This window comes from Coregonus clupeaformis, chromosome 25 (genome assembly GCF_020615455.1).
Source record: "Coregonus clupeaformis isolate EN_2021a chromosome 25, ASM2061545v1, whole genome shotgun sequence".
NCBI classification, from domain to species: domain Eukaryota; kingdom Metazoa; phylum Chordata; class Actinopteri; order Salmoniformes; family Salmonidae; genus Coregonus; species Coregonus clupeaformis.
Window position 1 is genome coordinate 24942460 of NC_059216.1, and position 15231 is coordinate 24957690.

Sequence of the window (15231 nt, forward strand, 5' to 3'; positions counted from 1 at the left end):
CAGTGATTGATGTGCTAGAACAGTGGCATTTTTGATAATTAAATTATGCAAATAATGTAGACAAAGCATGAGTCTAGAGAGAATTCACATTAAATCACTGATAAACATCAAAATAATAAAACAGGAACAAATTAGTTGGAAGAGGAACTCTGATCTCTGGTATTGTATCTTAAGGCAGAGCAGTGACCACAATCAAATGTGTCACCTCTGAAGAAAACCCTCATTACCCATATCACAGCTAATATTATGTTAAACATGACCTCCAAGCAGAAACTAATCAAGGGTGTAACTGATAGAACAAAAAATGCATAAACAAACCACAAATTAAATTATTGTCCCTTTTTTGTGAGCCTCCCGGTCGATTTCACCTTAATGATGGTAACCAAAACACACCCAAAGGGCCTGCCGCGACGACATCATAAAGGTTAACATATTCTGTACATCAGTAGGGCAGATAGGGATCTGTCAGATTGCCAAACGACATCAACAGTTAGTCTGAGATTAGGGAGGGAGAAAGTGGAGCAGACAGACAGACGGAGCAGAGAGGTCCAACATCTATCACACGCCACGTCAAGCATTTCTTCCCATGATACTCTCTGGTCTACCACCAGTCCTGCTCCCAGTCCCAGTCAGATCTAGCATGCCCGGTGTGCCAGGCCTGTCAGGAGCCATGTGCTGTCCCTCACACTGGCCACTTCAGCCTACTGCCTTATTCAGTGGGTCTCAACAGCCATGTGGAAGCGATTTAACAACAGGCCTAAAACTTCAAACAATAGACTTCACCAATCAACGTATTGCCATAAAGCAAGATAATGCAATAATTTCTCTGTATGTGACTGTGACTCCAAACTGACAACTTCTTCAGGGGAAATAATTAAGACCACAGAATAAAGCATTTGAGCTGTTCTTCCCTTCCCCCTTTCTTTAATAGGATCCCACTCATTATTTCCTAAAGTGGGATAGAGGGGGGTTGGTTTGGTCTGGTCTCAGACTGCCTTTCCTCTGTCGGTCTACAGTGCATTCGGAAAGTATTCCGACCCCTTTCCTTTTTGTTACGTTACAGCCTTATTCTAAAATGGATTAAACCAAAAATATTCTCATCAATCTACATACAATACCCCATAATGACAAAGTGAAAACAGGTTTTTAGACATTTTGCAAATGTATTATAAATGAAAAACAGAAATACATTATTTACATAAGTATTCAGATCCTTTGCTATGAGACTCAAAATTGAGCTCAGGTGCATCCTGTTTCAGTTGATCATCCTTGAGATGTTTCTACAACTTGATTGGAGTCCACCTGTGGAAAATTCAATTGATTGGACATGATTTGGAAAGGCACACACCTGTCTATATAAGGTTCCACAGTTGACAGTGCATGTCAGAGCAAAAACCAAGCCATGAGGTTGAAGGAATTGTCCGTAGAGTTCCGAGACAGGATTGTGTCGAGGCACAGATCTGGGGAAGGGTACCAAAACATTTCTGCAGCATTGAAGGTCTCCAAGAACACAGAGGCCTCCATCATTCTTAAATCGAATAAGTTTGGATCAAGACTCTTAAAGCTGGCCACCCGGCCAAACTGAGCAATCGACGGAGAAGGGCCTTGGTCAGGGAGGTGACCAAGAACCCGATGGTCACGCTGACAGAGCTCCAGAGTTCCTCTGTGGAGATGGGAGAACCTTCCAGAAGGACAACCATCTCTGCAGCACTCGATCAATCAGGCCTTTATGGTAGAGTGGCCAGACGGAAGCCACTCCTCAGTAAAAGGCACATGACAGCCCGCTTGGAGTTTGCCAAAAGGCACCTAAAGGACTCTCAGACCATGAGAAACAAGATTCTCTTGTCTGATGAAACCAAGATTTAACTCTTTGGCCTGAATGCCAAGCGTCACGTCTGGAGGAAACCTTGCACCATCCCTACGGTGGGGCATGGTGGTGGCAGCATCATGCTGTGGGGATGTTTATCAGCGGCAGGGACTGGGAGACTAGTCAGGATCGAGGGAAAGATGAACGGAGCAAAGTACAGTGAGATCCTTGATGAAAACCTGCTCCAGAGCGCTCAGGACCTCAGACAGGGGTGAAGGTCCAGCTTCCAACAGGACAATGACCCTAAGCACTCAGCCAAGACAACGCAGGAGTGGCTTCGGGAAAAGTCTCTGAATTTCCTTGAGTGGCCCAGCCAGAGCCCAGACTTGAACCCAATCGAACATCTCTGGAGAGACCTGCAAATAGCTGTGCACGGACACTCCCCATCCAACCTGACAGAGCTTGAGAGGATCTGCAGAGAAGAATGGGAGAAACTCCCCAAATACAGGTGTGCCAAGCTTGTAGCGTCATACCCAAGAAGACTCGAGGCTGTAATCGCTGCCAAAGATGCTTCAACAAAGTACTGAGTAAAGGGTCTGAATACTTATGTAAATGTGATATTTCAGCAAATATTTCTAAAAACCAGTTTTTGCTTTGTTATTATGGGTTATTGTGTGTAGATTGATGAGGGGAAAAAAACAATTTAAATACATTTTAGAATAAGGCTGTAATGTAACAAAATGTGTAAAAAGTCAACGGGTCTGAATACTTCCCGAATGCACTGTATACTGTTGCCGGGACCCCAATGCTAGGCTATATTGTCACGGCAACATTCGCCATTACCACGACAGCAGATTCTCATTAAGACGTGAGTTGTGGGGCAACACATTTGCATGCTCACAGCGAGGGGCTAATTGTATCAATATGTAAAATTCTCCCCCTAAAACAAAGCGATGTTGTTCATATATTTTTGTTCTAATTGAACCAGTGTGCCATGGAGGTAGAGTCAGCAGGCTGAGAGACAAGGCACTGTCTTTGGGATCATTCTACAGAGTTCAGTGCAAACAAATCAGATTTAATTGTTTTCTGGGGAAATTGCTTTGGATTTTGAATGATCATGAATAATGACATTAAGACAGACAAATGATTCTGTTGTTTAAAGGCAAAACGATATATAGTTTGTATGTCACTAAGGGTCTACAGTATAAGCGTAGGCTATGAGCGTAGTATAAGTATAAGAGTAGGATAATAGAACACACATCCTGCGCTACATGCTTATCCAAGGCTCAAGTCTGAATTAATAATGTCAATAATAACAGCTATAACTTTGTTGATCCCCTAAAATGTTTTAACTTTCTTAACCTTCTATGAGATCAACAACAGTGTGCACAGCATGATATCATTACTCTGTAAGTTATCCCCAACACTCAATGGTTCTACCTCAACCATCCATCCATACACACGTGTTCTTACTCATCTGAGGTTTTGGATGGGAGATCAAGGTCGTTGTGGATGAGATGGACACTTGCCTTGTTGACAGTAACTTGACAAGTGTAATCCCCAGTACAGAGTGGGTAAACACACAGCACCAGCTGCCCACGCAACCACGGATACACTCACTTCCTGTGTTCTCTCCTGTTGAGCTGAGTCTGTGTGTTTAAACAATAAGAAAAAACGTTCCATCCTACAAACTTCACACACGAATGTGGATGTAGATACACAAACACACATATACACACACCCACAAGGCTACATTCTGCAGACAAATACACACTCTCAGACTACAAACGTCAGTGAAATCACAGCTTTGTATCCTAGTCGGATTTCAAAGGCTATGTCTTTGTTTCTAGTTCCTCGTCAGACTCAAACAACAAAGTTGTAGCTAGTTATAACGATCCCTGGAATCAACCATTCTTATCCATCTCAGTCTTTCACTGGGAGTTATGCACCACTATGCTCCTTGTAAGTCCCTAGAAACACAAGACTGACTTTCCCCGTCTAGCCACTTAGCCATCAGTCTCCCTCCTCACCTCTTGATCCTTGTAAGTCCCCAGTAAAAATCAAAAGAGACACACATATCCCAAACCCAACCACCCCACCCCCTCTCCATGTTTCTACTAACTTCCTTGGAATCTAAAAGACAACCACATCTCCAACCCAGCTACCCAGCCATCCATCCCACCACCCTCCCCTCCGTCTCCCCTCCCGTGGGGGTCTCTTACCCTGAAGGCCTGGCTGTAGGGCCCGATGTTGGCGGGAGCCCAGTGGGACAGGCTCTGGACGTGAAGGGCCTCTCTGTGGTGGAAGGTAGCCTCCTGCGCAGCCTCCTGGGGCTCTGGGGGCCAGTCGTGGAGCAGACAGTCCATCTGGAGGAGCTGACCGGCAGGTAGAGGGGCCTGGACACACACCCTGGAGAGGTGGAGGGAGGGATGAAGAGGAGGGGAGGACATGAAGGAGGAGATCCTGATGATATGATCTGTATACTCATCAACTGTATACGGACAGTGAAGGATTTAGTGAGGATATGTGATTGTCTCTGCTTTTTGGGTGAGGGGTCAGTCTAAGTGTGCTAAATAGTCTGTAGACTCTTCTCCTTATCCCCTGTCCTTCATCTGCACTCATCTAAGAATGCAGGAAAGGTGTGTGTAAATAACATTAATATGAAGTAGGAGACAGGGAGGGGAAACCTCTCTAGACAATAGAAAGGCAGCCTACGGGTCCATTATGGTACCTGGCAGGGGGGTTGATGCCAAAGTGGGTGGTGTAGACTTTGTTGAGTGAAATGAAGTCCTCCATGTTCCTCACATACAGGTGAACCAGGACAATATGCTTCAGCTGCCAGTCTCTCCTCTCCAGCTCACCTACACAGGACCAAGTCACAGGTTACAGATACACGCACAAATATTTCTCATTGTAGGGAGAATACAACGTGTTTAGGTTGCTAAATGATTGTGGTGACACTTGAGACCATACTGAATGCACATTGAGCTATGTTTACCTTGACATAGTTCTGAAAGTCATGATTTATTTCATCCCATGCATTGTACACAGCTCAGCTCCCTTAAAGAGCATCGGGAAGGGAAGACCGGGGGCTTGAAGCAAGGTCTTTCTCCTCCTTATTATATGATAGGGCATCAAGTTTGTTTTTCCTTTGCCAACGCTGGCATCTCAGAGTACTTCACACACTTCGCCCTCATACAAAGAGGTTCTCCATTAAATATTAACTCATTTAATATTGTCTCTGCTCTGTGAAGGCTGTTCAGCCGCATACCACGATTAAATATGCTTTTCATCTTTCTACCCTTTTTCTCCCCCTCACCCCCCAAAATCAGATGCTCTATTAAAGTGTGCACTTTTAGAAAAAGTTCTGCGGGGCGAAAAAGAGCTAACCCACACAGCGTGCTTGTGTGTAAGCGTAAGTGTGTGAGAGTGAGTGTCTGTTTGAAGAGGAGCGGGGTGCGCTCCGCTCTGGGTTAATTTAAAGTGTCTGTCCTCGTGTGGTGCGCTTGCAATTCCGTCCCTGTGATGGACACAGAAGCTTACACGTGGGCCTCCCAAACTTAAAAAGAGCATTTGTGAATAAAGAGCTGTGTTTTTGCTCGGGCCCAGCCTGCCGCACCTTTCAAGTGCATTTTCCTAACACAACAAGGAGAAAGAGAGGTGTCCTGGGAACAAAGGAGTTTTCCACCTCCGTTTTCTCAATTGGCTGGTTTCAGGGTTAAACCTTGCAAAGGGGTTACAGAGTGCCGGCAACCACTCCAGTACTCCTTAGCACCAACCACTTTTTATATTCTATATTCCTGATATAACCCCTGGTAAAAGCAGTCCAGAACCTTATCTTCCCTCAAAAGTTCTACATTTTTATTTGATCGAAGCTAACATAGATTATTTTGGGTTACGGCGTTAGTTTGAGTTTGTGACTTATCACTAGAGTTTCTGAGAACCTAAAGAATTTTCAAGTAGCCTTGTGTTTCTTGGAAATTGAACATTTTATAAGTCTGTTTTTTAAACTTGTGATGCACTAGTTTGCAGCATCAGAGTTACAAACTAGTTTGCAGTCAGTATACTTCCCCCCTCTTTTGCTGTACTGAACTGTACCTTGCAGCAGAGTGAATGCTGTAGTGGTCTGACTCTGGATCCCTGGGTCTGGGCTGTGAAGCCCAGTGATACCTGAGATCCACTGGTAGCCCCTGGAGCTTCTAGGTGAGCAGGACGGGAGGTCTGGAGGGAGAGATATCAGACCAGACGGAGGTTTGAGAGGCCTGCAACTTGAAAAGTGAAATTATTGCTTTTCTATAAACTAAACTAGGCCTATGTCTCAAAGATATAGACGCACAATGTTTTAGAAGATATGAAGAGTATTTTGTAACAGCTAAATCATATGTATACGACTGCTAAGTAGTAATTCATTCAGAAATGGACAGTAACAACATTTTTTATTCCTAAACAGTCATAAATATGTTCTTAGAATGACAGCTCTTGTCAAGTGATCACTCAAAAGAGCTAGCATTATGACACTGGCCACATGACACAGATACAGTGCACGCACGCACACGCACACACAGGCACACACACATACACACACGCGCCTCACCACAGCCCCGATGACAACTAAGGTCGCCATTTGATGTAAATTCTTCCTGGATGTCTTCAGCTCGATCAGCCTCCTCAGTCATCTTTTCAATGACACTCTGGCAAGGACAACTACCGAGGGGCAAAACACTCACCACCGCGCCCTGCAATAAAACATCAAGCCAAACAGACACCGCCCCAAAATCACATAACTACACACAACCATTGCAAAACAACCAACAGAGCACCATTTGTTTTTCAAAAAGCCGCCACTACACAGGCTAGGCAATGTATGTCACTATTTTTCTGATGAGGGCCTAGACACAAATAACTTCAAGGTGAATGAATATGAAACACATGCTAACATATTCATGAATTACACCAAGCAGGGAGGGGCGGCAGGCGGTTGTATTTTCTGATACAATCATGCCGGCTATCACTCTTCTTGATTCCTAGCTTTGCTTTGACATGCTTTGGATTTCACCACACTGGTGTTTTATTCATTTGTTTATTTAGAACTTTGCCTCCATACCCTCTTCTTAAAAAAAAAAACATTAGCATTCTCAAAGGCATACATATTACCTGCCAAATTCCACCAGGGCGTAAAACATTTAAATACACATTTCAAATTTTCTTAACAACTACCCCCCCTCCTGCTGTCAGCTGCATTTGGCCATATGATAATCAAATTAATTATACTGCAGCCCCTCTCGATTGCTGCCTACACAGGGAGGGAAAAACTGAGGGGCAAATGATGGAGGGCCGTGATGTCCCCACCCCCTGTGTTGCCCACCGCCCGCCCTAGTGCAGTCTCCTCTAGTCATCTAGTGCTTGTGTCAGGGCCGATCTGTCACCCTGATGGAAAGAGCTTTGGACTGCAGCATGAGGGTAGGTTATCCTCTCCCCTGAATCCCAGGCCCAGGGAATCTCCCTGCTCTTCCCCCAACCAGCAACCCAGGGGGGATGTGGGGATGTGTGTATGTGTGTGGGGGTAGAAAATACATAGCTGTAGGTATGTATGGAGGATGGAAGCTGGAGGGTCACCGGGGTTGGAGGGTATGATTTCTGTCCATAATAACACACACAAACACACACACAAACCATGCCCTAGAGCACTGGCCTGCTAGGGGCTGCTCCCACCCGTGTGACCCCTGTGAACCCCCTGTGTACCCCCTCACACACAAACATACACACACATTACTGCAGCTAGCACAGCTCCTCTATAAAATACTAGATAAACTCTCATCTTCTTTGTTCCAAGTTCGTTCTTTCTCTCACCATTCTTTACTGGGTTTCTTTACTACAAATACAATGCACAGAGTAACTGACCCAGATGCTGTTGTTTACTAAGCTTGTTGCTTTTATTTCGTTTCCCGTCTCTCTCTTACTCACTGGTTGTAGCCTCCAGTCCGCTAAGCTAATTAGTCGCAACCAGACCACTGTAATACTGTTAAAGGGAGGAGCTGTTGTGTTACACACAACCTTGTCTGACCTGACCCCTGACCTCATAGTTAACTGTGTAGACTTAAGTTGGCCAAATCTACAGATACATAGACGTCTTAGTTCTCATCTACCCTACCAGACCAGAGGCAGCCAGGAGGAAACCAACGAGAACATGTTGCAATGGGAAAAGTGACATGAGTCAATCCAATGTGTTGCTTGGGTACATACAGTCAACTGTGGGATCCAGATAATCTCTCTCACACTAGGAGCCAGGGCATCATCCCTATGTCTCCAGAACCCCCCACCCCTTCCCTTTACTCACCTCCACCCCTCTTTACTCCTCCCCATCCCCCCACTGTGTCCGCTTAGCCAGCTACCTGAATCTTAAAAGCCTTAATTTAAGCAGACATGTTTATTAAGCCAGGCCTAGTTTCAGGCAGGAGTGAATATTGCAGACGTCAAAGTAGGCCATGTGGGACTAGAGGAGCGAGGGATGGAGAGATGGGAGGGAGACCCTCTGGAGGCAAACTTATCACGCATCAAAAAAGCAACTATTAGAGACTGTTCAATTCTGTTTATTCTGTGTACTGAGTGACTTCTGTATCAATGGTGTGCAAGACTAATTTATTTAGTTAACATCCTGAATTGCATTTACAACTTGAACTGAAACCACTAAACGCTGACACAAAAATAGCCTAACTCTGCAAAAAGTAAGACTTACATTCTCTTTGTCCTCTGTGTGCATCTTGCTGAAGTGCAGGTAGCCAACCGGAGCAAAGGCATCTGCAGAGTGGATCACTGTCTCCATAGTATCACTGCAGAAAGATGAAAACACTTTTATAAGTATATACTTTCTTGTCTGTACATTCATTTCAAGAAAGATACAACTTTCAATGCTGGACTTACATAACAAGTCTCTTCTTGAACAGAGGACAGTCGAGAGTAAATGTCTCGTATTCGCCCCCTTCTCCACAGACATGGACTCCATACTTCTCAGAAAGCTGTCCAACAAAAACAATATGTTCATAATCATTTCATTTTAAGATCCAGCCTAAAAGCAATCACTTTACTCTAAATCTATATGTTTGAAACACTAGCCAAAACATTACTGTTGGTCATATATCGAGTCTTCAGATTAAACTCAATGATGCTAAGAAAGCAGTAACAGTTTGAAAGCAGGCCACTCTTTAGTGAGTTCATTCAGGGTGACATAATTATATAACAAAGCCAGATCCAGCCTGGTGAGGTAATGCTCTGACCTGAGTTAGATAGGGCTCCATGTCAGCCAGAGGTTTCCCCAAGTGTTTCTCAGGATCCAGCCCTACACACACACACACACACACACACACACACACACACACACACACACACACACACACACACACACACACACACACACACACACACACACACAGAAGAGAGAGAGGGAGGCCTGATCAGGGACAGAGAACAGTGATTGAAGATGACAGGCGCTGATGCTTTACGGGCAGTCACACAGACACACACGTAAACCTGCACCCTGGATCTATTTATTTGACTTTGCAAGTAGTGTACACAGATATCTCCGGGTAAAGGTAACATTTTTCAGTCGCAGCGGGGTGAAAAGAGAGAAGCACCCCTCATCTGGTTCCCTTTGATAACCTAAACTCTGAGAGAGGGAGAGGGAGAGGGAGAAAGGGAGAGGGAGAAATCCTGTTTATTTGCCTTCCCCCTCTCCTTCCCCTTACACGGTGCATGGAAGTGACTCACAGGCCCTCAGCTTTGTGTGGGGCAGCAGAGAGAAAAACAGGAGGAGAGGAGGAAGAGAGCTATGTCTGCTTACCCAGCCAGTACCCACCAGTGCCACATTCCAAGAACACCATTACATCTTACTTCAGTTTCTTCGTCATCATCTTACCTCAGATCAAAGCTTTGAGAACAAAAAGACCCCACCTTTGAACGTATAAGCCAGGTAGTCACTCAATTCTTAGAGGTTCCAACATTAGCCAGTAATAGCCACCATGGCTGTATTAATGGCTTAGCATGTCAATTAATTTACAGTACTGGCGCATTAAGGGCACTAACAGTTTGTGTTCCCTCTATCTCATTAAGTGTGGATGGTTTTACTCTCTGCGTGACACAAAAATCCTCCGCCTGCTGTCAAAATATTCCTGACACATGTTCCTGATGAAGCCTCCTTTCCGACCTTTAGCTCTTTGATGAGGAGGCCGATGAGGTCACACGACATCTTCTGAGAATAAACAACTCTGATCCTCAAGTAAACAAACAAACAAGCTACTTATGGTATCTCCCCAGGTGACCCTACCTGCTCTTAACTTCAAACAGCCAATGAGACAGCATGTAACTCAGCAGACACAACAAAGACAAACAGCTAAACAACAGATGGGAGTAAAGGTGAAACCAGCTGAACACTATGACCAAAGAGGCTTCATATAAATTATCCTAATGTGGTTTCCTGTTAATGCTAGAGCCTCAGCCAATCCAATCTAGCTAGCCTATCTGATTCTACAGCCATGGAGACTACCATAGACAAGATTAGCAAGGCTATGTTCAGCTTTATGTGACTGAGAGGGTTTTTAGTGGCTCACTTAGTTTCACCCATATCCAATTTCTTCTCAGTGTGGCTTTTCATACATAGTCTGACACATTACAAACAAGTAATTACCTACAGTATAACAGACTGACATGCTATTTTGACAAAATGCCAATGCAACCTACACCACAGTATTCTGTTCCAATATATTTGGTTATCAAAACCTCTGAACATTCATTATCCTATTAAAATCTACTTAATCCTGCTCATTTACAAGTTTCTATGTAATTAGAAGGCAAATGTTAATCATAACGTGAGAAAATATATTATCTTCCTGTCCTGACAACCTCAAAGGTCAAGGTTAGATTCCACGGTACCTCTGGGGAGGGGCATGCAGCATCCCAAAGTGGGTTTCAAGTTAAGCCTCAACTAGGCTCCCAAGCCTCCCATGGTCCGGCGCTGTGAAGGAGAGAGGGAAGACCAGGGGGGATTTAGGGAAGGAGAGAATGAGAGGAGAGGAGTGTAGAAGGAGTGAATGAGCCAGGCCCTTGTTCTCCACCCAGGGGAGCTGTAGCCTTAATTAGTGTGAGAATATCTAATCTCATCACTCTCTCATCTTAACCCTGCACAAAGGTAATAAGAGAAAAAGCATTAAAATTCAATCCCATTTAAATATCCTTTTTAATTAGTCATGCCTTTTAACACATTTTAATGATTGGCTTCAAATTGCTGAGGGGATGTCGCTTTTTTAATGTGTTCATTAACTTACCCTAGCCTTAAATAATATATGATACATGATTTGATATTTACAGGGAGGGAGGTGGCAAGCGCTTAGAGATGTGTGTGACAGGAATAAGTGATAATATACCATACAATATATAACTATTCAGACTTGAGATGCCAATCTTCCAATGACATAAAAGTAGTTTCATCTTCATGAAATTCCCCCAATTAATGAATAATGGCAACAGAAATCTGTTTATCTTCTTCTTGCTGAACCATAAGATGGGCCTAACTGAATCCATACTGGACAAGTTTTGTGAGTGTCACTCAGTGGCTACTTACTGTGAGCCAAGCCCACCACATTGTTACTGTTAGCTTCATCCAGCAATCTAACACTGCACTCATTTACATGGTCTTCACATCCCCGTCTCCTCTCAACCTGTTTTACAACATGACCTAAACCCAATTACCTAACCTCATTATGCCACATTAAACCCAAATAAGCCCACTAGAAGCTGTCATTTGTCTGCCGCCAGAGACAGGTTGGCCGCACTTTGGAGAGAGAAGCTTTCCTGGGAGACAAAAAGGAATAGCTGGCCCTTAAAAGGCTTTTTATCCCGTATTATCCTATAAAACCGCAATTAAATTCAGTGAACTTCTCAAACCAGAGAGTGCGTAATGAGGAAACACGTTTTACGGGGTACGGTGTTCACAAAATGACTCTGCCAAAGCTCGAAATGAGTGTTGAAAAAGAGAGGTTTTGCCCTATTTGAACAGTCACGTCAGTAGTATGTTCAAGACTAAATCATAGTGACATGTAAAACTGTTCTGTAAGTGTATTGATGGTTATGCTGTACACAAAATAAATAGTATGGAAAGGACACCATCATATCCATTACTACCTGCTTATTAGACTACTAACTACTACAAAAAGCTGAAATGATGCATAACTGATCTTTTAAACAAAATGTTTGAAAAAAAGGCTGTGTTAACAGATGAAAAGGTGCTCTCACTGCTTGCTGAACTCTGCTTGCGGGTCTCTCACAGACCTACGTAGTCACAGCCAATTATTTCAACAGTAAAACCTTGTGTATACTTTTTACCCACTGGTGAAAGCCTAAGCACCCTTCATCAATTGATTAGTGAAAACCTACAGCATGAGTTACCTTCTTAATTTAAACTAGTTGTGTTCTCCTGCTCAGTGTCCTTGGCACTCTGCTACATTGTACCTAATGCTAAATTAAAACCTGGGAGAGAGATTCTAGATACTGCCAGAGCCAGAGCCGAGTATCGCAGCCATCCACGAGTCGTCTTAAGATCTGGCACGTCTGCCGACTGACAGCTTGGCATTAATCCCTGCCTTCAGAGAGAAAAGGGAGAGAAAATTGGATTCAGGATGTGAAACATTTGAGCTTTTAAATGCATGAAATAAGCATCTCCCACTAGAAGGTGAGCCGCGTCAAGCCTTTGAACAACGCTCTCAAAGACCTTAGTGAAAACAATAGCTGTTCAGTATCACCTCATCTTACAGAGGGAGAGAGAAAGAGAAAGAAAGGGAGGAGAGAGGGAGGGAGGGAAACACAAACAAAAGATGATAAGATTAAGGTTATATGTGAAATGTGTTCAAGCTCTTATCTGAAATTCAATGTCTCAGAGAGGAATAATAGGCAGGGTGAATAGAGCGGCACCCACCTCAAAGATGGAATCTTTTATATCCAACAAATTAAAAAAGAGAAATTGTGGCCAATTATAACCTTATCCAATGTATATTGCAAGTTTTACACAGACTTTATCCCAGACTTTTAGAAAAAGACACTAACTGGCAATAAAGAGGAAGTATCAATGATACAAAGATATTGCAGAATTGAATTCCATCTTTACTTTTGTATTTTTTTTTTATCCAATAGGTGCCATTGACTCTTGGTAGTGATGTATCCATTCTAGCAGCAAAATGCAACATAAGTGTTAAAGCTTTATATCAAATATTGATGTTTTAGTTCATTGTGGCGAGCTGGGCCAAAACAGTTCATCATTGACCCTTACACTAAACTAATGACATTGTTGACAGAGATGTATATGATTGAACCGGCCCCACAAGGTCAGGTCATATGAGTCAATAGACAGGTAAAAAAAAAAAAGGAGTCTTGCTACTTGGCATGTCAAGACTAAATGACTAATCCTACACTTTCTTTTGTCTTTCTGTGGTTAGCAACTTTCCATCCCAACGTGATGGAGGGAAGGAGGAAAGGAGGGGTGGATGGGGCTCTGTGACCTGAGTCAAGGTTAAGCTGTGCAACCTGAGGCTGATGGTTTAGCGTTTACTGTCACTATGTTAAAGTTGCTTTAATTGTTTTCATCACAATGCTTTACTGTCAGTGGTACATCAAATGTCAACAGCAAATTATAGCACTGCTTGCCTCTCAAGGCTAATTTGGCCCTGGCCATTGAAAGGACAATGGAAGCTGATTTGACTTCCAGGAGAAAACGTAACTATTCCTCTGCCTTCAAAGAAGTTTGGTTTTTCTAACAGTAGACAAGACAACATGACATTTCAAATAGACAATTGTTGTCAAACAAAACTAAACCAACCATTAGGTCTTCTAAAATAACTAAATTAGTCCATGGTTTTAAACTGTAGCTACAGTACGGTCTTCAGTGAATGCAAATCAGTCCACATTTTATTTTTCTCATAACACAAAGGAAGGCCTAGTGCAAAGGGTAGAGCTCAGCTCATGTGATAAAAGGTTTCCGACGGAGAAACCTTGATTTCAAAAACGGCAATTATCGCTAAAGCTGCGGAGCAATTAACTGCTGCAGAGAATGCTGAACCTGCATGTGCAACCCACACACACCAACACTAATCAATCAGTTAACTAATTACATTAATATTTAATACTGGCATTTGGAATTGCCAATTATCACTTGCTAGGGAGAGAGCGCTTGTGCTATATGTGAAAACAATGAGGATCCAACTCAGGTAAAACTTAATGATCGTCTAATACACATAATTCACATTTATAAATCATTTTCATTTGGCTTTATAATATTCTGCTGTGCTCAATATCTTAAGAAATTCAATAGCCTTCACTACATAGGATATCAGGAGACAGAAATCTGACAATAATCTTTTTCTGTCTGTTCTTTCTCTCTTTTCTCTCCAACTGTGGATTAGGGTAACGTCAGTATGAAAATAAGCGCTTCCTGAGAATTCATTTTTTGGACAGCTGTCTTTTGACAATAGGGATTTGTCACCTTCAAAATCTCTTCAGTTCCCCCCAAAAAGCAAAAGCAGTAGGAAATGCAGTTTACTGTTAATTTTTCACCTGTCTCTCTAAGTAGGTAATGAAGGAATATTACACTGAAACTACCACCCAGTCTCTATCCCTTCATCTCCCCAAAGAAAAACCTATCTTGCAGACAGTGCCAGATGAACCATCAGCATATCAAACATCGCAGCATTCTCTGTCATTTCAGATGTGGCTTAGACCTTTAACCCTGAGAGAGCTGTTTTTATCTCTTCCTGAGGTCTGCGAAGGCAAATCCGCCTCGCCCCCTACCTCATCCCCTCAGGTACACCCATCTGTCACCCAATACCCCCCCAAACAGCACACCTCGCTGCTCAGACCTGCTTCGAACCAAAGCTGCAATTATTTGAGTGGTGCCTTAAAAGGGCCCGAGGCACTCGCGGCCCCATTAAATTCTCTCATTTCTAATTACCCCTGCCTCGGGACAGGTGAGGAGTCAGGGACCAAAATAAGATCTTCTACCTGTAGCCAAAACACACACACACACACACACAAACAAACACAAACTCACAAAATGAATGTGTGGAATGTTATTTTTCTTTTAGAGGAGTAGCTATGTGTTAAGAGAAGGGGTTGAAAGCTTGGCGGTACGGTGGCCTGGTCACTGGGGGACTTAAGCCTTTAAGGTGAGGTGTTTTCTCTGGCTGTGAATGACTTCGGGCGGTAATTTGAAGGGACTAGCGATGCTGGGGCGATAGCAGAGAGCAGCAGCATACAGCAGAGCAGAGCAGCATTCCTGGGCCAGACACAAAGAGGCTTTGTCTCGGCGACCAAATTAAGATGACGTTGTTTTCAAAAAGCCCTGCATTAGCATAATTACTCTCCTCGCTAACATCCTCTAGGTTCAT

General features: G+C 43.4%; 1 protein-coding gene across 1 annotated transcript in view; it reads right to left on the reverse strand.

Annotated features, from left to right (window-relative positions):
• The window catches only part of dph6 (diphthamine biosynthesis 6), a 91834-nt gene that overhangs the window by 48779 nt on the left and 27824 nt on the right, over positions 1-15231 (reverse strand). The window contains exons 6-12 of the mRNA XM_041847962.2: positions 9082-9143; positions 8729-8823; positions 8544-8637; positions 6402-6543; positions 5906-6028; positions 4539-4668; positions 4030-4216 (exon numbers count right to left, since the gene is read on the reverse strand). Of these exons, the coding sequence (XP_041703896.2) occupies positions 4030-4216; positions 4539-4668; positions 5906-6028; positions 6402-6543; positions 8544-8637; positions 8729-8823; positions 9082-9143 (833 nt within the window). The remainder of the gene's footprint in view (positions 1-4029; positions 4217-4538; positions 4669-5905; positions 6029-6401; positions 6544-8543; positions 8638-8728; positions 8824-9081; positions 9144-15231) is intronic.